This window comes from Cyanistes caeruleus, chromosome 3 (assembly GCF_971803275.1).
Source record: "Cyanistes caeruleus chromosome 3, bCyaCae1.hap1.1, whole genome shotgun sequence".
Lineage (NCBI taxonomy): Eukaryota > Metazoa > Chordata > Aves > Passeriformes > Paridae > Cyanistes > Cyanistes caeruleus.
Genome location: NC_141703.1, coordinates 59,251,660 through 59,275,032, shown reverse-complemented (window position 1 = coordinate 59,275,032; position 23,373 = coordinate 59,251,660). Strand labels below are relative to the sequence as shown.

Below are 23,373 nucleotides of genomic sequence, written 5' to 3'. Positions count from 1 at the left end.
TCCGGTTTTGTACACCATATTCAGTCAGGGAATATATTTTTAAATTGAATTAATTCTTTTAATTTTATCACTCTCTTAAAAATCTGATTATTTGTGGCAATATTTTGCTTTCCTCATCCCTGTTTGGTTTCTACAGACTTAACATTCTACATTCTTACATTTAGTGAAACTAAAGAGATGTACCAAGGATGAGTTATGCTGGTGTATATTCAGAAAAATATAAAGAAATATTGGACTTTTTTCTAAACATCTTAATATAATCTTAAATGGGTAAAACCCCCTTGATTGTATGTTTTCTGTTAAAAATGCTATCCCAAAATTGTTTGGTGGTGTTAAAATACCCGAAAATGCAAAATACTATGTGACATCAAAAAGAAAGGATGCCACATATATTTATATATACTGTGTTTAGTTGAAAATTCAGCAAGGTTTTGTATCTTATTCTGTTGGTATAAAATACTGGAACTTATTTCTGTCAGTCCCTGTAATAGTTAGGCAGTAAAACTCCAGCTCATGAATGTGTAGTACTGTTTAGGTTGTCAGCTGTCAGCCTTCCTGATGACTACTGATATGTCATGTTGATTCTCACAGAAGTAAATGTTGTTTTGGGAAAGTTCTTGGCAGAACTTGGAGGTTCTTTTTCAACAGGATTGAATTAATTATGCAAAGTTTATTTCTATTAAAATGTGGGGCTTTATTTTTTCAAAAAAGTGTGCAGTTCGTGCAGCTACTGAAGGCAGAATCCTTGTTCTGGAAGGCTTGGAGAAGGCTGAGCGGAATGTCCTGCCAGTTTTGAACAATTTGCTGGAGAACAGGGAAATGCAGCTTGAAGATGGTCGCTTTCTCATGTCTGCAGATCGTTATGACAAACTTTTGCAGGTATGAAAACGCTATTTGAAATTTTCTTTTTTTTTTTTATCCCCTCTTCTTCTTGGTAGTGCTGGAATATTATTGTGAAGGAGAGAGTACTTAGGAGTCAAATGGGGGAAATCTCACCAAGGTTTCAGCATTTTTTTTTCTGTGTTGTCTATGTATGAAAAAGAATAGCCCGTGTTAACCTTTTATGAAGCCTGTTTGTTTCTAAAATGTGAAAGCCACTATGTAAGAATAACTAAAATGTCCTTGTGAAAAGATATTTAAGTTGAAATTGTTGCCATGAAGTTCAGGTAATGCTTGAGCATGGCAGTAGCCTTGTTGCTAAGCTTTTAAAATATTAGGATACCAAAAGAGTGAGTTCAAGACGAGTAACTGTATGTTCAGTCACTATATTGGTGCTGTTTCACCTCTAATTTACAGAAGTATACATGAACAGCAATCTAAACTATAGAAAATGGTTAGAGGCTTTTCCTTTGATAGGAAATGGGATTTCAGTTTCTGCTGTCATTACTGCTTTAAACCATTTTAATTTCTTTGGGCTTTGAGTCCCACTGCTTGGCTGGATATCCTTCTGGCTTTTTTTGGATAGTTTCAGTAGTACTTTGTATCTTAGTTCCATTTGCTGTAGTTTACAGTCACATACCTGTCAGTCTGACACCTGCTTCTTCACCTGCTTGCTCATGTTTCTGTTTGTCACACCTGTGGTAAGGTGTATGATTCAAACCCATGTGGCACAGCAGGGAAATTTGCAATAAGCCTTCAGTCACTGACCTCAATTGTATAAAGTTGCCTGCTGTTTTTAAGTACCATAGTGAATTTCTGAAAATATATAATTATTTCTTATGCCTTTCATTCGTGGTTAAAATTTTGCTGATCCATGCCTTTTAAAAAAATTTTTTGTACTATTTAATTAGTAGATGCAGTTACTAGAAGCATTATTATTTTTAAATTTCAAAAACTTTTAAAATACAGTTGTATTTAAAGAATGAAAATGAGAGTTCAAACTTAGATTTAATTGTAAAACATCTCTCTTCCTTTTAAACACTTTTTTAATGATTAAATATTTCAAAATGAGTACCTCAGGCACACTGATAATAGTATATGAATTAAATAAATCTCTTGCTACAGTACTAAATCTAATATTGTTATTTTATTGTTTGGGGACGATTGTATTATATAAACTAATGTTCAATTTCGCTTCTCCTGTGTGAATAATTACTGACCATTTAAGTCTGAAGGAAATGTATTCATCCATAGTCTCAGGGAGGACTTAACTGTGATGTGGATAGAGAGCATTTTTGTCTGCAAAGAATCCTTTGCTTGACATAGTACAACAATTAATGTCCTCACAAAGGAGACTATTTTTGTATTGTTTTATATAATAAATAATAATTTGTGGAGCTTCTAAAATGGAGATTTTAGCTGCCTTTACACTTAAAAAAGAGGGAAAAAAAAGAAGGAAAAAGCCTTGTTCATTGTAACACACTTCAAATACTTTAGAATAAAATGTATTTTGTGGTCAGTTTATTTTCTGTCCCTTGTAAAAGGAGTGTTGTATTTGTATGTTTTCACAAGATGTAATGCAATGTAACATCACAGCAGGCACCATAATTTCTAGGATTTTTGGTCAGAATGCTACAGGTCTGAAATTAATTAATATTTTTTATGAAAAATTAATATTTTTTTCTATGTTCATTTTGGGGCAACTTGTTTTTATCATCCACATATTTGACCAGTTCAAGTCTTCCTAGTCACTCTGCATGAAGGACAAGAACATTTGAGAACATTACCACATTTAGGCTGAAGGACTGGGGCTTTTAGTTAACTTGGAGCTTAGTCATTATTAAGTTTTTAATGACGCAGTGTGTATTTTTTTTTTCTTCCTGTTGCTTTGTTTTAATTTATTTAGGAGCATACAAAATCAGAGTTAGACACATGGAAGATTGTTCGGGTTAGTGAAGATTTTCGAGTGATAGCCTTGGGCCTGCCAGTACCTAAATACTCTGGTAACCCTTTGGATCCACCCCTTCGCTCTCGGTTTCAAGCGAGAGATGTTTATCATCTGCCCTTTAAGGTGAGTGTGGTAGCGGAAAACTGGATCGTTTGTATTGAGTAGAGATACAGATTCTGATGTTATGTTTTACTTACCTCACCTCTGAAAAGAATTCTTGGGTAATAAATTTATCTTAAAGTGCATTTTTTATATTTCCATATTGCATAATAAATTCCTGACACGCAGTCCTGGAGTTGCCATGGAATGCTGCAGCAGAAAAGTAACTTCCGTAACACAGCCGTAAAAGAAAGAATTGGATCTTTTTTGTTATCCTTAAATAAAATTAATTGTGTGGCAAGGAGCGAATAGAATCCTCATGTCTAAATTAGTGGGAAAGACAGAAAATTCTTCATATCGTGACCTGTGACCCACAGTATAATGCCAAAATTAATTTACTCTGTGATTTTATGTTCTATTTCCAGGACCATCTTCAGCTGTTATATTCAATTGGATCAAACATATCCCCAGAGAGGTAATTTTTCATAATTAAAAAAAGAAATAAAATTAATGAATGAAGAAGCTATGTCCTTTTAGGATTCCATGCTATTTTTGTGTCTCTATCACTGCATAGAGACCAGAAGTGAATATGTGTGGGCATATGCACGCACAGCTTTATGTATGCAGCCCTCATATAATGAATCCTTAGTTCTTTAGAACCTCAGTCACACCTTACTTGTGTGCACTCAGAAGTAGTTTCATCTTTTACTATGTTTAACTTTTGATGCTTTAGTATTTTAAATATGGATAGCATGTATAAAACTGTTATTATTTTTTCATATGCAGAATTTCTCAGCTCCTTTCTTTTGCTACAACTCTCTGCTCTGAGGAATCTTCTACACTGGGACTTCCAGATTTTCCTTTAGACAGCTTATCTGCTGCAGTTCAGATTTTGGTATGTGCATACACATTCTGTGAAACTGTATGGGTTTAAAATTTCTTAGAATTAGATCTAGTTTATTAATGTTTATTAATCTCTGGATAGTATTTTAACCAAACATATAGCATAATACTGAAGAACAAAGTATGGTATAACATAAGATTTATGTTGTTATTAAGTGTATCTTAGTGCTCAATTTATTTTTTTTCTCCCTCTGGTAAATTACCTTACCTGACTTCAGGACATCTAGGGTTTATCTGATGGCACTGAGGTAACAGATAGAGAGAAATAAAAACCACAACCTAAAAGTGCTTTGGATTTAATGTTACACATGTAAATCAGATTGATTGCATTACAAAGACACCTATTGCTCTCCACTGACACCTTAAAGGACCCAAAACAAATGTGGACATAGGAAGCAGTTAAATTGTATGAGATGAAGCTTACAATAGGTCTTTGGGCTGATTGGTGGATTTAGAGTAAACGGAAATGGAGGATTATGTGAAGATGCAAGCTGTGCACAATCTAAGTCCAGAGGGAAATAGGAATTGTACATCTGTGGGGTTCACAGTGACAGTTCAGGTAGGTCAGGACTAAAGCTGTGTCAGTCTTTCTGCTTTCCTGAACAGTCCTCTTGTCCCTTGGACTTTATGATTATGTGGTAAAATGTCAAAGAAGTCAACATGGGAAATGCCCCCTGAAGGAAGTCAGGGACATGAGACCTGAATAAAGAGAGAGGGGTTGGTGCCCTTTTGCATGCAGGAAGGTACGGTCAACCCAGCAGGATAGAATACCAGGAGTTTCTCAGACCCACTCTACCAGGTGCAGGTGTATGTAGAAGAAACTCTGGATAGTTCTCTGTTGTTTCACGTGCAGCCATTTTACCTATGGTACTACTCAGCTGCAGATCACTTCCTGTGTATTTTATTGGATTGTATACATTAAAGCATATAAATTATTTGTGTTACTGTGGTGCTCAATCCCCTCAGTAAGCTGGGTACTTACAGACAGAATTAGTTTTCTGAATTAGGAGTCCTACATTAGATATTAAGAAGTGAATAAAATTCAAGTTCAGTGAAATGAAGTAGTATTTGGAGGGCATTGGGAAAAAATATTGTTGGATTTTGAAATAAATTGCAACTTTTTATTCTTTGAGCCACAAAGTAAAAACTTATTTTTAAATGAATGCCAGATGGCTTTCAGAGTAACTGAAAGAAAATGAGCCCTAAGCTCTTATCTAAACTATGGAGTGAAGGAAGCATTTTATTTTGCATTAGAGGATGTGAAATGTTACCATTGTAGGACAGTGTCTTTTTTAGCTAAATGGAAACTGTTTATTTTAGAATTAGTTTTAATCACTTGGATTTCTTAGTTGTGCTCAGTGATTTCGGGACATCGTTTTTCCTTTGTATGCTGGGTTAGTGCCATACTCTGTTTCTAGCGTGTCTAACTGTTTAAAAGTGTGAGGAGAGTGCATTGTGATGAGTAGTTTCTTATGTTCTGTCATAGTCACACATTCACAAAACATAATTTCTTAGTTTGAGAACTGCTACCTGACAAAAGGGAAATTTTTTTATAGGGTCTTGTTCTGAAGAGACTTATTTTATACATTACATTGTAATTATTACTAATTTGAGATAATGTGGAAAAATTACATAGTATGTCTTTATACATAGATGGAGGGTTTTTAAAATGAAATAAAGGTTTTCTGGATCCTTAAAGCTGTACGTTTACTATAGTGCAATAAATGGTTTATTTCTACTGATTTTTTTTTTTTTTTTTTAGGTGGAACATTATAAATAGTGTTACTCCTTATAAATTCAATTACACATCTCATAAAATATGTGTCTTCTGGCTTCATTTCCAAGGAACTCTTCTTTCAGTTGTGTGCTTATGTAAATCCAAGTGTATAACTGAATATCAGTTAATTTTATTTTAGTTGTTTTATTTGCTTTGATGAAGGCTTAAAAAGATAGTGCCAGTCAAGTGACTGTTTTCCACTAGTGTTACACACAAGTAGTCCTTAAAAAATTTGCAAGTCATTATTGAAGCAAACAATCAATACTTAATTAATTAACTTAGGAAGTTTGAAATGCCTTTTTTCTACCAGGATAGGCTTTATGCATAGTGTCTTCAGTAGTGCCTTCAGTAGTCTTTCTTTATTGCTGCAGCAATATAGTCAAATATTTTTCTAGCTCAAGCAGCAATTGACAAAACAGTTAGTACTTAAATCTAACAAGGAAATAATAAAAAAAATAATGTTGGAGTTTTTTTCTGTAGAAAGTGCAAGCATACTCAGTTATTCTTTTAAAAACAAAACAGTTTTAATCACTGTTTAGAAATTTCTATGAACTGATTTGTTAAGTAGAATTGGTACAATATAATAGAATCAAAATTAAATACTATAAATTGCTGTGAATGTGTAGATCACTGTTGAAATACAGATTTCTTGTCATATGGTTTCTTTTCTAGTAGTACTGTGAAAATCTTTTGCCTGTGGTGGTATTTGTCTCTTGGTGATATTTGTCTTTAGATATATGAGCCAGCCACCATAGCTTCCATTTATGCACAGGAAAGAAAATAGTTCTTGGGACATAGTTCTTCTAATCTGCTTTAGACATTTAGATTATATAATGAGTTATATTATTATATATATTATTTAATTATATATTATATAATTAATATATTTAATATGATTAATTATAATATTATATATATAATTTAATGATATATATAATGAGTTACACCTGAGAAGTGCATGCCTGTTTCCACATCTAGTCAAATATTGCTTGTAGTGGTCTTTTGTATATTGCCCATACAGACTTATTTTGAGTTCAAAGCTGTGCAGAATATTTGGGTTAATGACTGGTGACAATAATGAGAATGAGAAGAATGAGCCAATAATTTTTTCAATTTTTTTAAAATTTGAATTAGGATTCCTTTCCTATGATGTCCGTCCAACATGTTATTGACCGGCTTTACCCCTATAATCTTTTCCTTGGAAAGGAAGGCAGGACTGCAGTCAAAGACATGTTAAAAGTAAGTATTGCACAATATATTTATATTATAATTCTAGGGAGTGATGGATTATGGCTAATGGTATGTCCTGGTTTAGGGCAAATTTTAAGAGGAAACTTCTGTAGTGGTCTTTTCTAGAAAGCAAATTCAAGCAGCCCCTTCCCCAGCTGGTTCGTGAAATAAAGCTCCTTTGAGAAAAGTGGAAAAAAGCCATTTATTTAACAAGCAAAGTACTCACAAGCATGGAAAAATGAATAATACTAAACAAGGGAACCTGTTGCTGCTCTGAAAAAATGGCAAATTCAGAGAGAGAGAGAGAGAGAGAGTCCTTGCCGTGGGGTGTAGTTCAGCTCACTCAGTCTATCGTCAGTCCCTCTTGAACTGGAAAATGCCGCGTCCTGAGCCCCGGTGGGCCACAGGTGTGAGCTCCTGGTGTTTGTTTCAGTCCAGTGCAGGACTGAACAGTTCCAAGGAAAAGAAAAACCACAGTCCAGGGAACTTCTCTGCCTCAACTGGCTAAAAAACTAACTAAAAGCAGAGAGCTCTCTCTCACTGTCCGTGCTATAGACAACACTGAAAGAGTGAGGAATGCAGGGGAGTGAAAATGCAGCTTCTGCACACACGAACTGCGCACCACCACTTCTCCCTCCCTTCATTCTTGGATCTGGTTTTAAAGGTGCAGAACTTATTTCTGGGCTAAACAGAAGAATGGGGATACAATTCAGCATCATTAAATCACCCCAGGACATGGTACTTCATTGTTCTGTGTAAAAACAGAAATCTTAGGTAAATTAAATGGCTACATTGTTGCTGATGCTTAAAACTTTCATAACATATTTAAAAAAACACACATAAATTAGTTAATTTCATTATAGTGAAAGGTGAAACCTCTAGGATCTTCGGAATATTTAGACCTCAGTTAAAGACTACAGAAAAGTTCTCATTATATAGTAAGTGGTTAATTAATTTGAAAGTAGTTACTTGTATGGTTAAGGTAGTCAAATGCTTAAAAAATCTTCCTCATCACTACCTTCACAAACTTACTATGTCAACAACTACATATAATCTTATTTGGAATTTTATTCTATTTGCATACTAAAAATCTTGTTAAGCAGTGAACCTTAAGAAACACAGAAAATAACTGGTTGTATTGAAGAATGTCTCTTTATAATGATGTTATAATAATAGCAGCTCCAAAACCGTATAAATTTTAATAGAGATTATTTTTTGCATTCTGTAAGAATGGTGAGGGAGAGCAGTCTAGCAGCAGCAAGACACCTCTTTTCTATGGGTCTCCTAAGAGTGTGCAGGTAATAACTGCCACTGAATACTTCTTTCTGTGTAAAAGGAAGGGCTAATCTTAACTGGGTGGTAGCAAGAGTTGAAAAAAAAAATTACTGGAAGTGTGCTGACATTGATGGATTAATTTGTGTATTCAATCATTTCTTAACATCAGATAACATTTAAAGAAAAAAACCCCAAATTTCAGAGGATGGAATGTAAAGTTTAGGTGTCAGACTCAGAGGTAGATATGGGGATGTAGTAATATAAGTGATAGCCTAATTTCAGGATATTTTCCCTTCCAGTCAGCTGTTGGAGCTGAAAAACGAGATAGGCAGTAGTTATGCCAAACAGGTAGTTTTGGCAGCTGTTGGATGTTGTGCATGTTTCCTGAAGATATCATATTCTTAAAGCACTGTCTTCCCAATGTTATCTTCAACTTTGAGAAATCCTTTTCTTATACACCTTGCTTACTGAGGCTACACCAGGATCTAATCATTACTTGTAATTCTTATTCTCAGTAATGAAATAATGTGACAAACTGACTTACACCTTCCCTGGGAATGAGGGTGGTTTCTTGGAAGTGTTTGTGGATGAGAAACTTGATATGACCCAGCGATGTGAGTTTTGAGCCCAGAAAGCCAGCTGTACTCTGGGCTGCATCAAAAACAGCTTGGCCAGCAGGTTGAGAGAGGAGATTCTGCCTCTCCGTTCCTCTCTGGTGATACCCCACCTGGAATAGTTTTGAAGAAAAAAGGATGTCTGTCAAACAGCTTTTTAATTTGATACAAATGTAACACCTTATTTCAAACCAGCATTAAAAAAGACATTTAAGGATTGCTTACTAATCCGGCATCATAAGTGGTCTTTAGAGGTGCCTAACACACAAAAGCGTTTACACAAGTGCTACAGTTCGAAGCATTCATTAGTTCACTAGCTTGCAACAGAAGTACTGCAATAAACTTGCCTGATGATCTGACTTTGTTTACCCTTATTTGAAGTTTCTGCACCTTGGCAACTGTATCAATTTATATTCTGATTCTTAAAGATGATCCTTACCTCAGAAGATCTGATGAAGGAAAATACGAGTTGGTTGGAATTTTGGCCTTCAGAATTATTCTGTACCTTCATGAAATACTAGCATGACAAATTATTTTGACTGACAGATGAACATTTGAAATATAATTGTAAAAATTAAGTAAAAAAGATATTTAAGGTTTTTCTCTGCAAGACCGAGATATGGAGATATCTCTGGTTTCAAGGAAAACAGCTTCCAGTTAAACATTGTCAAACAATAAGCTTGAGCATGTATGATGTGTTTCCTACAGCACTGGAGTTTCCTGTGCTCAACTGAGAAGCTCTTATAAAACTGATTGGCTTCATTTAGGCATGGTGGCAAAAAAGAGACTCCACATTTTCTATACTTATTTCTTCATTGTCCCATAAACTTTTAGTATTTTACTCCAGATTCATTGGCTGTTTTGGGTTTACTCTTCTAATTCTCACATGCTTTTTGTGTCTTTTTTCAGTGTGGGAAACACCCACAGTACTGAATGTGCTCGGTGGTTGTACTCTCAAAGCACAAATATTTTTTCCTTTGGAGCTATCAGCTTGAACATTTTATAGAGGAAGTTTTTTCTGGCTCAGCAGAAGTTTTTAGTGGGTTGTACATCCATTTTGTGCCATTCTGATTCCATTTCTGCCTATCGTAATTCTAAATGAAGAACTGTGTCAGAGACCTGGCTTGGTCTGAAAGCCATAGGCAGTTTTGTTTGCTGCACCTGTTCAGTTGTAAGTGTGGTATTTACTCACTAGTGTGAGGTTGTTTAAACTAGAGTATTCAGTTCAGCAATATCTATGTGATACATGTGGTAAGTTTTCAATTGGATGAATTTAAATTGTATAAATTCAGTAACAATTTGTGCATAGACATTCCTCTTCACTGTCCTGACTTAATGTCTAAAATGCTACAGAACCCTCAAGAACAACAAAGAACGCCCCACCAAAACAAAAAAATACCCAACCAATCAAAAAAACACCTTAGAAATTTTAAACTCCCAAGACCTTTGTGTACAAGTTCTGCTGTTACTGTCTCTAATTCCTTGTTACCCAGTATCCAGCATCTTTTGGTGCAGGTAATCCTGCTCACTCTGTTATTTTCTCTTTGTTGGATTTAGTGTACAAACAGTTGGCAATTTTGAATATATGCACCCTTGACTCTATGGAAAATGCCATTAACTTAGTAAGAATATTGGAATTTATTAATGAATATAAGAGTGGGAAGATTTGGTAGTTGCTTTCACAGAATTATAGTTGGAGTGTTTCTTGGAATCATACTTGGAGATAGTACTCAGTGGTAGTCCTGTCCTCTCTTGTTGTTTAAGAATTTAATGGTATCTGAAATAGACTCAAGTGTTATAATAAAAATGTTATTAGGTGTAGCCCTTTACTAGAGCACATTTAGCTTAAATATGTGTTTAAACATAGTATTTTTGTGCGCTTTTGCTCCAGAATGGAAATTTACAAAGTGATGAAGAGCAAAAGCTTTTATACAAATCCATCTCAGTTTTCTTTATAAACTTTAATAGGCAGTGCTATGAATCCTAGTAGTAACAATACTATATGCCTTTTAAGAGTGAATTTATATTAATGACTTCTGTTTAAAGAACTCTTAAGAAATCTGAGTTGGACAGTACTCTTTTTTCTCTTGCTTCTTACTCAGCTTTCATTCTGCTAAATAAAATGGCTCTATGAATTCAGTGGTTCCAGTTAATTTTTTTTGTGCATAAAGTCCCCACTATGACTCTCATTAACAAACAGTTTTTGAATGGTTTTGTGTTTTCTATGTACAGCAAAAATAAAGATTATAATGCTCAAAAGAGGATTGAGAAAACATATGTCCTGGTTTATGGCCTTGATATAACCAGAATATGCTGTAGGCTTAATTTGTACAGGTTGTCCTCAATTTTCATTCTATGAGGGAGCTATGAAACTAAGTAAATGCAATGTTTGCTGGTTATTTTTATTGGTAATGAGATGTTTAAATCTACAATTGGTTATAATGAGCTGCAGAGATAGGTGATCTATTATTACATGTGCTAAAGGTTATGGTTCATTTCTTGTGTTATTTTAGACTGTCAGGCTAAGACTTGGCAAAGTCACCATGTGACATTTTCACTTTACATCTGTCACTACAGTCTGAATAAGTAGTTGGTATACAATCTCTCTGCTTTGGTTTTAAATGTAAGATAAGTACACAGGTATCTGGAGTAAAAAGTTGAAGTAAATGGATTTAGGAATTCACATGCAATTGATCATGAGTATGCTTCCGGCATTATTTTTAGAAGGGACAGTTTTGACAAACAGAAAGTTGTATTTAATAATTAATTTCATCACCCCTGAATTTTACAGCGCTTTGAGCTTCAAGATTCAGAAAAACACTTGTTTCCCAGGAAGATTACTAGAGTAGAAAGTGTACATGGAAACAAACCGCTCAAGGCTGATGTAACTGTCCAAATTGGTGAAAAAGAAATGACATTCCAGGTATGAATTTTTATATTTATCCAACTATAATGTGTTTTTAAAAATCACTAACTTGTTTTCATCTCTTCAAGAATTCAAGAATTTGACAGACTTGGTACTAAAAGCCATTTGCATTGAATTTTTTTTTTTTGGTAGAATAGCACATGGTATTTATTGGTGATGCATTTATGTACTGGAACATTAGTGTATGGATACACATGATTTTATTTATAGATAAACTCATAGTTTCCTCCATGTGATTTATTACAGTTTGGATATAAAAAAAGCCTTTCAATTTCTCTTTTTTGTTTTATTGGATTGGAATAGCAGAGAGTACTTATGATGCTCTTAATGCTGCTTTCCCTTTTTCTTTTTGTAAGAAAATAGTCTGTCTTTGTTTACACTTCAAATAAAATCTAATGAGTGCTTGTTAATGTTCCAACACAGGATGTTGGGAAAATGGAACAAAGTAATCTCATCAAATATGATTAGTTTGAGTTTCTTCCAGTGAAGTTTATGACCTGCTAGGTGGTGAAATAAGTTCTTACTCAGGAAACAGATGCTGATCTGAGAATTTGAAGTTGATGTTGAATTTGGAGAGTCTAGAGAGTCTGTAAAGAAGGTGAATTAGTGGGAGTCAAGAGATTATAATATTGGTGAGAAATATCCTTAGAGAGTCTGTACCATGAAAAAATGAAGAGGGGAATAACAGCAAATGGGAATTTTTCAGGAAGAGTTGAGTCTGTAGGAACTTGATTAAATTCATTTCTGAAGCAAAGATTTTTATTTTCATTTGACATATAGGAAATAGATTCTGAAAGTACTATTGTGGAATGTCTCTCTTATGCTTTCTGAACAGGAGGGCATAAGAAGTTTGTAGATGAAACAGTTTCCAGACTAGAGCAGGAAGTGGAAATGGAGAGCAAGTGCCTTAACATGGTGAAAAATTGAAACTCCCTAAACTTTGGGTCAAAGTAGTTCCTTCATATTTTCACAATACTAATTGCTCTATCTCTTCCATGTTTCTCTGATGAGCAGTGAGTATTGGTGACGTTTTATTTGTCTCTTTCATGAACAGCCTGAAGTTCTTTGCATACCCCAATGCTGTAATTGTATTGATTCGCATTTTGTTAATTTTTTTTCATGAAGAGCGGGTGAAGGAATTTGTCTATTAGAAATTAGGTGCTTTAATTTTGTGACAGTTGACAGTTTCAAGTTTGATGGATGACAGTTATCATCAAAATATTACAGTAGCTTTGGACAAGCATAACCTAGTTCGCACAAAGCTTAGCATTATCACAGTATAGCTTATTTAGCATTTTGATTTACTTTTTTGTTCTTATAGGTTCCAGCTGGAACTGGAATGTTAAAAAATCATTCTCGATCAGATACTTTCATAAGGACTTCCAGCCATAATCAACTGTTGGCAGAAATGATGCAATCCCATATGGTTAAAGATATGTGTTTAATTGGAGGAAAAGTAAGAATTTAAATTTCTAGTCTCCGTTCTTCCCCGTGATCTTTAGAATGCAATCTAATTAATTTTTTTAACTTTTTAGGGCTGTGGCAAAACAGTTATTGCGAAGGAGTTTGCTGATTTATTGGGATACAGCATAGAGCCTATCATGCTATATCAGGTAAGGAAACTATCTTCTGATAATCATGCTTTAAATATGATCTCAAACAGAGACTTTCTCACAGCATTAAAGATGTTGGGTGTTTTTGCAAGTCCCAAGCTCTGTCAAGCTAAAGAGCGATGTCAAAGCCAGTAGTCACTCAGTACTTGTTTGGAAAGAATTGTCTGTCTTAGGTTGTAGTACACTCTAACCTCATGGCATAAGCTAAAAAATTCCAAGATTTATAAGTAGAATTAAGTAATTTTTTAGCTCTTCACACAGAGATCATATGTGTAAGGTTTTGTCCATACCCATGAGGAATGAAAGTGCTGAAATAAAATACGTAGTCAAGGGTCTCCTATGACCTTATGAGTCAACATAAACCAAATATAAAAGGATTTACGATTCTAAGTGATTGGCAATCCTGCAGGAAAACATTAGCATCACATTTAATGCAGCATACTGGTCTCTTTCTTCGATCCCTTTTCTGCTTTAATTTTTTCCCAGCCAGCATGGGGACCTCCAAAGGAAGACATGGGAGTGGCATCTGATTTGAAAGTGTACTGGCATGTGGGAAGAAACACTGACAGATGGGGGGTGAGGTTGATGGGTTGAAAAAGAGAGAGGAAAATAGAAAAGAGAAATATTGATGATGATGGTGATGATGATGAAAAAAGACAGTCCATTTTGTGTTTTCCTGCGCTGTTGAGAACCTCCCCAGACAGGATTCCGCTGCTTTTCCTTCCCCTCCTGTGTGGCTTCAGCTGATAAGGGTGAAGACTTTGTCTGCATAACTGGAGTCAGGCAGATGAGTTTTGCCCTTTTCTTAATATTTTAACGTGGCCAGGTGTGAGGTTAGGTTCCAGGGCTACATATCCTCATCAGTGTTATGTCATGTTCATAGTAATATACCTGGATTCCCAACACTGCCTACTGTCTTTTGTGTAGTGGCCTATTAAAACAGGTGCATGATTTCTGAACCAGAACTGTGTGTCCAGCTACTCTGCATACTTCTGTCTGTACTCATCACTGTAAACATAGTTTTAAATCATCTCAGAAAAATAACTTCTGCAACTTGACAAACCTGCTTAAGGGCAAGCATACCCTAATCCTTGTGTTGTTACACACAATGCAATATTTGGTATTCACCAGCAAAATTAAATAATTGTTTGCTTGAAAACATGGCCACTGTTTCTCAACTTCCTACTTTTAATTAGTATGGCTTTAACGAATATGAGCAGTCAGCTTCATTTTTGGAGTCACATGAGCAGAGTTGACAATGGAACTATTTATTTAGTAAACATCTTTCTTTGAAAGGGATCTATAGCTCCTATTAAAAAAAAGTAAAATCTAGGAAAGGATTTGAGGTATTTCCCACTGAAGTGAACCTTTCCTTTGGTTTCACCAGGGTTTGATCAGGCTCAGAGGGCAAAGGGGTTTTATAGAAAGGCTTTTGGTGATATCAAAACAGTATCAACAAATCAAATAAATGACAGATAGCTGCTTGTTCACTGTAAATTCCTGTGTAGCCAAGCCTAGGTAAGATCCACATATGTATCTATATATATAAATGTTTCCCAATGTACAATGTGTTACATAAACTCAAAAGTTTTAACAAAAAGCAGTGTATAAAAATAGTATTGAATGTTGCTGAGCTATAAAAAGAATTTCAGAATGCATTTGTTTTTCTTAAAATATATACCTATCAGGGGCTTTGCATAGCAAAGTAATAGGATAATTTAAGGATGGAATAAATGTTAAATTCATACACTAATTCAGCCGTGAAGATTATGAAAAGCTTGATAGTGCTGTAAATTAAGCATTCTTTTCTACTTTCATTCAAAAAAGTGTCTTCTGGTTGATTTTTTCAGAGAGACATCATACTGTCCTGAATCCATTTCTGAAATTAAGGAGACTTTTCTTTGGTCTATGGTTCTTATGTACTTTCTGATAATTTTTGCAGGCAGAAAAATGAATAGAGGTACATTTACCTTTGGTCTGAAGCAATAGCACCATTTCTCCTCAGGCTGACTGAAGAAACTAATGCTTGGACTCTTTTTTTATATATGTTTGTATATATATATATAGTCTTTACATTGCATATTTGCTTCGTTGTTGCTTGCAACTGAAGTTGATTTAAGGACTTGAGTAGTGTGAAAAGGTGTATCTCCCTATATTGATTTCACAGGAAAAATGACTCTAAAAGCTTTTATGTTGTGAAATGAGAATCAAATTTACCTAAAGCAAACCTTTTGGAACATAGATCATCTCTTATACTAACAGTTCACTGAGAGAGCAATTCCTGTCTCATTTGTGATATCTGACATCATTATATGGATTTCTCATTATATGCAGTTCCATGTAGGTAAATTGCTGAGAAAGGAAACCCGTTGTGATTAGGAAAGGTTTGTTTTTAAGTTGTCCCTTAAAGCAGTTAAGCAACAGCAAATGAGAAGCAGTAGCCAGCTAGTGCTTTGTGGAATGTAGCTAGGGAAGTTTTAATCCAAGTTGCTTAAAATAAAATATTTTCTTCCCCAAGGAAGGGAAAAAAGAAGGGAAAAAAGGAACAGTTGAAGTGATGTTATAACAGTTTTCCAGCAACTTGCTCCTTTTCTTCCCTAGCAAAGACACTTTTGTAAGGACATCACTAGTGTTTGTGTACTGTGATGTTTTTGTTTCTAGGACTTTTTTTTTTTTTGCCTGACCTCATAATTTTTCTTTACCAGATCCTTCCAGTTTTTTCTTTGAAAAATACTAACAAATGATGAGTCCAAATTGGCATGAAAAGCAGGAAAACATGGATTCTTCAACTCATAATTGCCAAGAACATGATTAGTACTTCAAACCATGAAAAATGGCTAGGTTGGAGACTTCTGTTGGTATAGCTGCTAGAGGGAGTGCAACAGAAGTTATCCTACTTGGTAACTTTTTTTTTTTCCCCCTGTATTCAAACTGCTCTAGAAAATAAACAACGAAATGTAAAACAGATAAGTTATATTGACTGTTACAAATTAAAATAAGCTTTTTGTTTAACAAGGCAATATATTGTTACCATTGCTTTGTCCAAAATAAGAGGAATAATTAATTCTTATATTTCAGTTAGCTCCCCTCCAAAGGGAGCCCATTTTAATGTTAAAGTATTATAAGATTAATTTAATATCCTATATTAAGTGATTTGAATAAAATTTATTAAAAATTGGTTTACAGTAAATAAATAAAAACAATAAAACACTGGGCAGCCACTTAGCCATAAAATAAGTTCATTACATAAATTGTGCAGGTGTTAGCAATGGTATTCCTTTTTAATCATCCCTTAATTTGATCTCATTCAACCATTATATAACAATGTTATATTCATGTTATATTTCAGAAAATATTTTGCACAACCTACTCTTCTGAGTTTATCTGCAGGAAATTAATGCATGGTTGTCCTTGTTGGAATTAGAGATGGACATGCTGTATAGCATACCAGGCTCCCAGTCAATTCCTACTGTATGTTGTTCATTTCTCTAGAGATGAATTATCCAAAGGTGTGTTAATTAAATATTCATTACAGCATTTACTTGCTGCTGAGTGCATCGTTCTTAAGTCCTAAACCCACATTTTTCTCTCTCGTCTATAAAAATGTTTCATGTCTAATACATTAATAAAATAGAAAGGAGTAACACCGCAGTAAAACAGTAGAAATTCAACAATAAAAATACAGTATGGTTTTGTAGATTTGAATGTGAGACTTTAAATTAGATAAATGTGGAAACACTGAAGGAACCAGGCTTTGTCCTGTTATTTTAGGGCTTTTAAGGAAATGTAGAAAAAGGAAATGATTCAGGCCATATGACGTAATCCATTCTATTTTTATTTTTTAAAGTTCAAAAGGTTTATAGTTGTGAAAAAGACATATGCAAAAGCTACAATTACAGTAGAAAATATGTTTTTATCTGATTTTGGGTTGTGTTCACAGCACAGCCTGAGGAAGGAATTTAGTCTTCCAGGTCACAAAATTACCATTATATCTTTATTTCTCTATTGCTTACCTGTTGTAATGGAACATCTAAAATATGTGTGCTGAAGGATATGCTATATTTTGTCTTTGGTTTTATTCCTTGAGCATTATTTTGTAATAGGCTATGTACTTTTGATAAAGATTGTTACGGGCTACTTTCTTATCCTGTTCATTATTCTGTGATGCTTCCACTGCATTTTCCTGCTGAGAGGTGGAATGTCATGCTGGATTGTGTTCAAAATTAATGATAAAATCTTTGCTTTTTCGGGTGGCTTCCATATGAAATAAATTATTCTTTTTGCTCCAGGTGTAAATTGCTGCCCCCTTCTGTACACAGGGCTGTGTACAAGTTGCCATATACTTGTGTTGTGTTGAAGGGGCAGGGGAGAGAAAAGCTTTAGCTCTTGTTTTGAAGAGGTGATATTGGTAAGCCTAGAACTTCCAAAGACAGTTTAGCATTTTGTGAGTAGTTTTGTGTGTGTATTTCTAATACTCTTTGGAAAAGTAATTGAAGATTTCCTGCAAATCTGTCTATATTCTTGGGAAGAGCAGAATGCATTTTTTTTAAATGAGAAAGCATGTACTCAGAAATTAAGAGAACAGATCTTAAATATATTCTGATGGACTGATTCTTCCAGGATATGACAGCTAGAGATTTGCTACAGCAAAGGTACACTCTTCCGAATGGAGACACTGCTTGGAGACCATCGCCACTTGTCACTGCAGCTCTGGAAGGAAAGCTTGTTCTTCTTGATGGCATTCATCGAATTAACCCAGGCACTCTAGCTGTGCTCCAAAGGTCAGGATGTGAGCTTGGATAAGTTGAGTGCATGTGATGTGTGTATTGAGTGCATGCATACTGAGACCTTAAGTTCCTGCTGGTGAATATGGCTTTGGAACTTCATGGATACCGTGAAGATCAAGCTGAGCATTGAAGTTTCATAGAATATATAGTGCTCATTTTTTTACTTAGGAGCAGAAGAAATTATTTAATTTTTTGTAAACCTAAAATAATACAGGAAATTTCAGTCTGTTGTAAATGAAGAGTGTCAGTCTGAATTTTGGAATGAGCTAGATTTTATTCTACGATTATGAAATCTAAAAATTAGTAGTATTTATGCCACAGTTTTAAAACACAAGATGTCAGAAAACATTTGAAACACTTTGAGTGCATTCTGCTTCTAAACAAGCATGTTATAGTATATGTTACACGCAACATACTTTATATTGATTGCAAAGATCTCTTTCTAAACATTATTTCATAATTCAATAAAAAATAAATTAAACTTTGCAAAGCAGTAATAGCAAATAATATGTTAATAATTATTTATATTGTCAGGTCAAATACTTATGCCATTTCATAAGTATGCATCATATACTGCCTTTTGCAAATCAAAGGACATAGTGAGCTTTAAAAGCAGGCTGTAGCAAAATAATTTTCTTATTTTATTATATATATCTGCAGAGGGACAGAACAGAGATTTATACTTGCCTGTTCTTTTGCCTTTCTATCTCTTTAGTCTTCCTTTCTGATACTTTCTGATTTTTAGTTCTCACATTCGCATACATTATAGCTAATCAACTTGGCATATCACAAAATAAAAGCTGTGTCTGTATGTATGTTAATCATTAAAGCCAGCTGAAAGATAGCATTTCAAGAAATAAAAGTATATTAATTGGTACAAGCATAACAAAAAACCAGTTTCATGCTATTTATGCACACTCCACTGGTAAGACACATTATTTTGTTTTTCATGTTCTTACCATATGCATTTAAACTTAAATTGACTACGTGCTAAAACGTATGTTATTTTACCTCCATGCCTGGATGCATCTTGAGTTGGTAGCATTTTCTATTTTTACTGAGGCATACATTAACTGAGATTGCTTCTAAAAGCACCCTTAGTTGTTATATGTATTACAAAAATTAATCAAAGGCAAGATAGAGCTTATTCTTTATTTTCAGATTAATACAAGACAGAGAACTGACTCTCTATGATGGCACCAGATTGTTAAGGGAAGATAGATACCAAAACTTAAAAGAAGAATTGCAGCTCTCTGATGAGAAACTGCAGGAAAGGTAAAGTATCATCTAAGACTATAGTATGCAAACAACATTTCAATTTTACAATTTTTCTTCCTAATAAAAAAACTGCAAAATGCTTTTCTATTTAACTGATTCCTTCTAATTGTTAAGAGAAGCATCTTTCAAACATCAGGTTCCTCCTGAGCTCGATTTCTTTATGTGGTATGGCAAAAATCATATCCTGTTTAGAGTGCTTGAACTAAAAGGAAAACATGCAATATCCTTTAAGAGAATGAGTTAGAAATTAAAGAGAAATTCTAAGTTGGTACAAAAATAGATATAAAGCTATATAACACTTATTTTTGGAGCATTTTATTAAAAGTCTTGGAAAAGAAAGCTAAAATCAAGTTAAATACTACTAGTTATTTTCTTTTGCCTCATGAGCTAGAAAGCTGGTATTTAATTTACAGCTAATATGGGGCAGGAAATCCTAAGGATGGGTTGGGACCCATTATGCTTATTCTCTTTGTTCCTTTACTTCCACTTGTCTGCTAGATACATTCCACAGCTAGAAATGTTTTCTAGTCGTCTGGGGCCATACCTGATACATGAACAAACACTGCTGACAGATTTTAGTTAAAGGGAGGGATATTGGTGGTTGTATGTCAGAACAAATGTTATCTAATATTCAGTAATATATAAGGAGCTAAACATATTGTGATTCTGAAATGGATCTAACCACTGAAAAGGCAGTTGAAATTTTATGTCTGATGTCCATGCTCGTATTTATGTGCAGGGTGTGTGTGTGTCTAAACTTTGAAGAGGCCTGGTGGGTTTATAGCAGGTGGGCATTCATGATGTGCCACATATTTTCTCTCATTTATCTTGCTGAATCTGATTTTTTCTTTGACTTCCACAGTCCACGCTTTAGAAAAGCTGCTTTTCTTTTACTTACTAGTTGTTTCCATATTTCTGGTTCCCTTTTCAATCAAAATACAGTGGGTTTAAAAAAAAAAAAAAGGCAAGAACTGCCCTACAAAACCAACAAAATACTTAAACTTCATTCTAAGCCTACTTGTCGCAAATCCAGTCTTCAGAGGCCATACACCTAGCTAGATGGTCATTTTCTGCATTTGTTTTATTTGAGTGAAAAACTATACATTAGGGAAGTGTTCCGTTTACCAAGATTTTAAGCACAGACTTAGAAAAGAGCAGAAAAAAGCTCCAAGGGCCCATCTGGGATGGTATCCCAACTTTGCATCAGACTTTGTACTATGAAATATATCTGTTGTGCCAGTCTCCTCTTTGCTCTGTGTTCATGGTCTTGTCCACGGTGCTTTCAGACAGAATTGTAGTGGCTGTACTGTTTTGCCTAGTACCCTTTAGTTCATTGAAAATATACTCCAAAAACCTGGACAGTTCATCACACATTCATCTTCAGAGCTGCCACTCCTAGTGGATCAAATCTCACAAGAATAGAGATTTACATCTGGATCCTGCATGTCCTTTTTTGTTCTAACGATGGCTGTTTTGGCAGTGGGCTCCCTTTAATCTTCATTATCTGTTAGACCCATAAGCACTGTCCAAGCTGTCTTCTTTAATGATTGTTCTGCAGACCCTTCTCTTTTGTGTTGCCTCTGTATCTACTTTCCTTTTCAGCCTCATTGAATAACCTTTTGGTTCATCTGTTCAGTGGTAATTGTGCACTGCTTTTGGCTACTTCAGAGGCTCCAAAAGTTGGGACTTTTTTGTTTTCCTTGAAAGTCCGTCTCTCCTTTAGATCTTGATGTGCTGCTTTTATCTAGCCACCTGAATAATTTGTAATTTAATGTTTCTGATTTGCTAAGCTCTTAATTTTCTGTTTGACTGACAGTGAACTTTCACTTTCTAATCCATAAGCAAAGGGTGTCTGTTGTACTAGACAAGAATGTATTTCAGATTAGTACTTGTTCTTAGAAACAAACAGATACCCCACTGTGTAGGCATTCTTATACCTGGAAGCTCAGTGTGACCATTTATCACCATCGTGGATGCAGATGAAAATTTTTGCTCCTGAATTATTTGAAGTCCATTTTGCTGAGAATCCTTACCTCCTAGGTGAAGTGTTCAATCTTCCCTTTTTTTCTGTAATGACTTATTTAAAAAAGCTAGGTTAAAGTAAAGCAAACATGTAACTTCTTCTTTGGTTTTGGCTTTGGGCCACTTCGGCATCACGACTGACTCCTCTATAGAGAGGGTACTGTTCTCATCAGCCCTTGAGGAGCTGAAGGTGTTCCAGGACCTCATCCTGGTTTTGGTGCCTTCCATATTCTGCAAACATCACTGCCTTTTAACTGACTCCAGGATGCAATGTCAGTAATTGCTGGTTGATTCTGGGACTGTATTCATCCTTGCTACTCATCCTTTTCAGCAGTAGTTACCAGTCACTGCAAACTTCGGTACCTTCCAGTGTTGAAGAATCCAGCAGAATTAATCCATCAAATCATATCTGAGGTACTGACAGCTGATTTAATCACAGATTTTAATCACAGTCTTTGCCTGCATTATATTGTCTTTGGAGAAGCTACATAGACTATGTTGTAATACAAATTTATCAGCAGATTGGTTGGGTAAATTCTTACCTAAATTGCAGCTGGGAGATGCTTTCCATATTGGTGAGAGACGTCTCTCTTCCTGCATGCCAGTGACTGTGACTAGTGGTCTTAGCTAGATTTCTGAAAATAAAAGGCAGCTTTACTTATCCAGATTTTCTGGATTTGACTCAAGTAATTTCAGTGCAACTGCTTTTTGCCAGGCCTGTGGAATATATGATGTCATTCTCAGTTTTGTTGGGACTGATTTTGCAATGTTGGAGTGACACATTTTGTACCTAATTTTCTAGTAAGGGAATATTAATATATTTCTGCAGTTTTCATGCCTTTAATCATTAGTATTTCAATAGTCAGAATACACATACGTGTAGTAGAAGAAAAAGAAGAAGAGGATCAAGAGGCTTGCTTGGGTTTTTTTACTTAAGGGATGGTATTTCAGATCATACTGTGATCTAGAGAAATCACATGCCTCTGTGTACAAGTACAAACAGTATTGCAGCAGAGAATGTGAATGTGCTTAAACCATGATGGTGTTATTAGAGCTGCTGGACAAAGAGGAAAGTATGGTTTGGTTTTGCAGATTAGAGCAGTATTATTCATAAGTTATATTTTTGACAACATTTCGAAGTTTTATTACTTTTGTAAGAGCTAATAAAATATATTCTGATTTTAAATTAGGTTAATTATTGTCATTGAATAATATGTTCACTATTATTTCATTATATATCCATACTTATAGAAAAATTTGCATTTTTCTAAGAAGGGCTTCAGGCTGGTGGGTACAATAGTTCTCTCAGGAGTGACAAATGCAAGCACTGCATTGCTCTTGGGACATTTTGGGATACTCCTTGGCCTGCTGAAAGTCTCTAAGCTACAAAGTAACTAGTGATGGCCACAGAGTCTTTTTCCTATATTTTTTATTATGCCCGTTTGGCTATAAAGTTAAGTTAGCAAATGGTCATAGAACACATCTGCACCTCTGAGGAAATTAAGAATTAATGTTTCTGAGTTTAATGAGAAGAAAAAAACCTGCCCTTGAGAAAGTGACAGATGGTCCTTAAAGATATTTTACACAGAAGGAAACTATAGCTGCTGATACCTTACTCATTTAATGATTGCATGATTCATTTCCCTGAACAAGTTCAGAGAGTAAGAGAAAGTGTGTCCAAGTAGTGTGCATATCCGAGATTTCTGCGTAGAATTTCTTCTGTAATTACCCATTAATTCCTAGAGACAGATACTGTAAAAGTAGCACACAGTCTTTACCAATCAAGCATTGGAGTGTTTGTTTGTCTCAGGATGCAGTATTTAACTTGTTTGTGTGGGTATACTCCCTCAACACACACTAATGCTAAGTTCTTGGTGTGGGGAGCAGAAAGGCAGCTACTACAGGAAAATCTAGGAGTAGATGCATAGTAGGAGAGTTCAAAAACTAAAAGAAGTTTCTCATAATGCATGGGTGGTTTTGAAGCCATTCTTTTCCATGTGGTTAGGTTGGAAGGGAATGCAC

General features: G+C 34.9%; 1 protein-coding gene across 2 annotated transcripts in view; it reads left to right on the top strand.

The window, feature by feature from the left end:
- The window catches only part of VWA8 (von Willebrand factor A domain containing 8), a 180,513-nt gene that overhangs the window by 35,865 nt on the left and 121,275 nt on the right, over positions 1 to 23,373 (top strand). For both annotated transcript variants that reach the window (XM_086881203.1, XM_086881201.1), the window contains exons 5-14: positions 712 to 879; positions 2,786 to 2,950; positions 3,352 to 3,401; positions 3,713 to 3,821; positions 6,741 to 6,845; positions 11,517 to 11,648; positions 12,973 to 13,107; positions 13,187 to 13,264; positions 17,885 to 18,045; positions 19,213 to 19,326. In XM_086881203.1, coding sequence (XP_086737329.1) covers positions 712 to 879; positions 2,786 to 2,950; positions 3,352 to 3,401; positions 3,713 to 3,821; positions 6,741 to 6,845; positions 11,517 to 11,648; positions 12,973 to 13,107; positions 13,187 to 13,264; positions 17,885 to 18,045; positions 19,213 to 19,326 — 1,217 coding nt within the window. The remainder of the gene's footprint in view (positions 1 to 711; positions 880 to 2,785; positions 2,951 to 3,351; positions 3,402 to 3,712; positions 3,822 to 6,740; positions 6,846 to 11,516; positions 11,649 to 12,972; positions 13,108 to 13,186; positions 13,265 to 17,884; positions 18,046 to 19,212; positions 19,327 to 23,373) is intronic.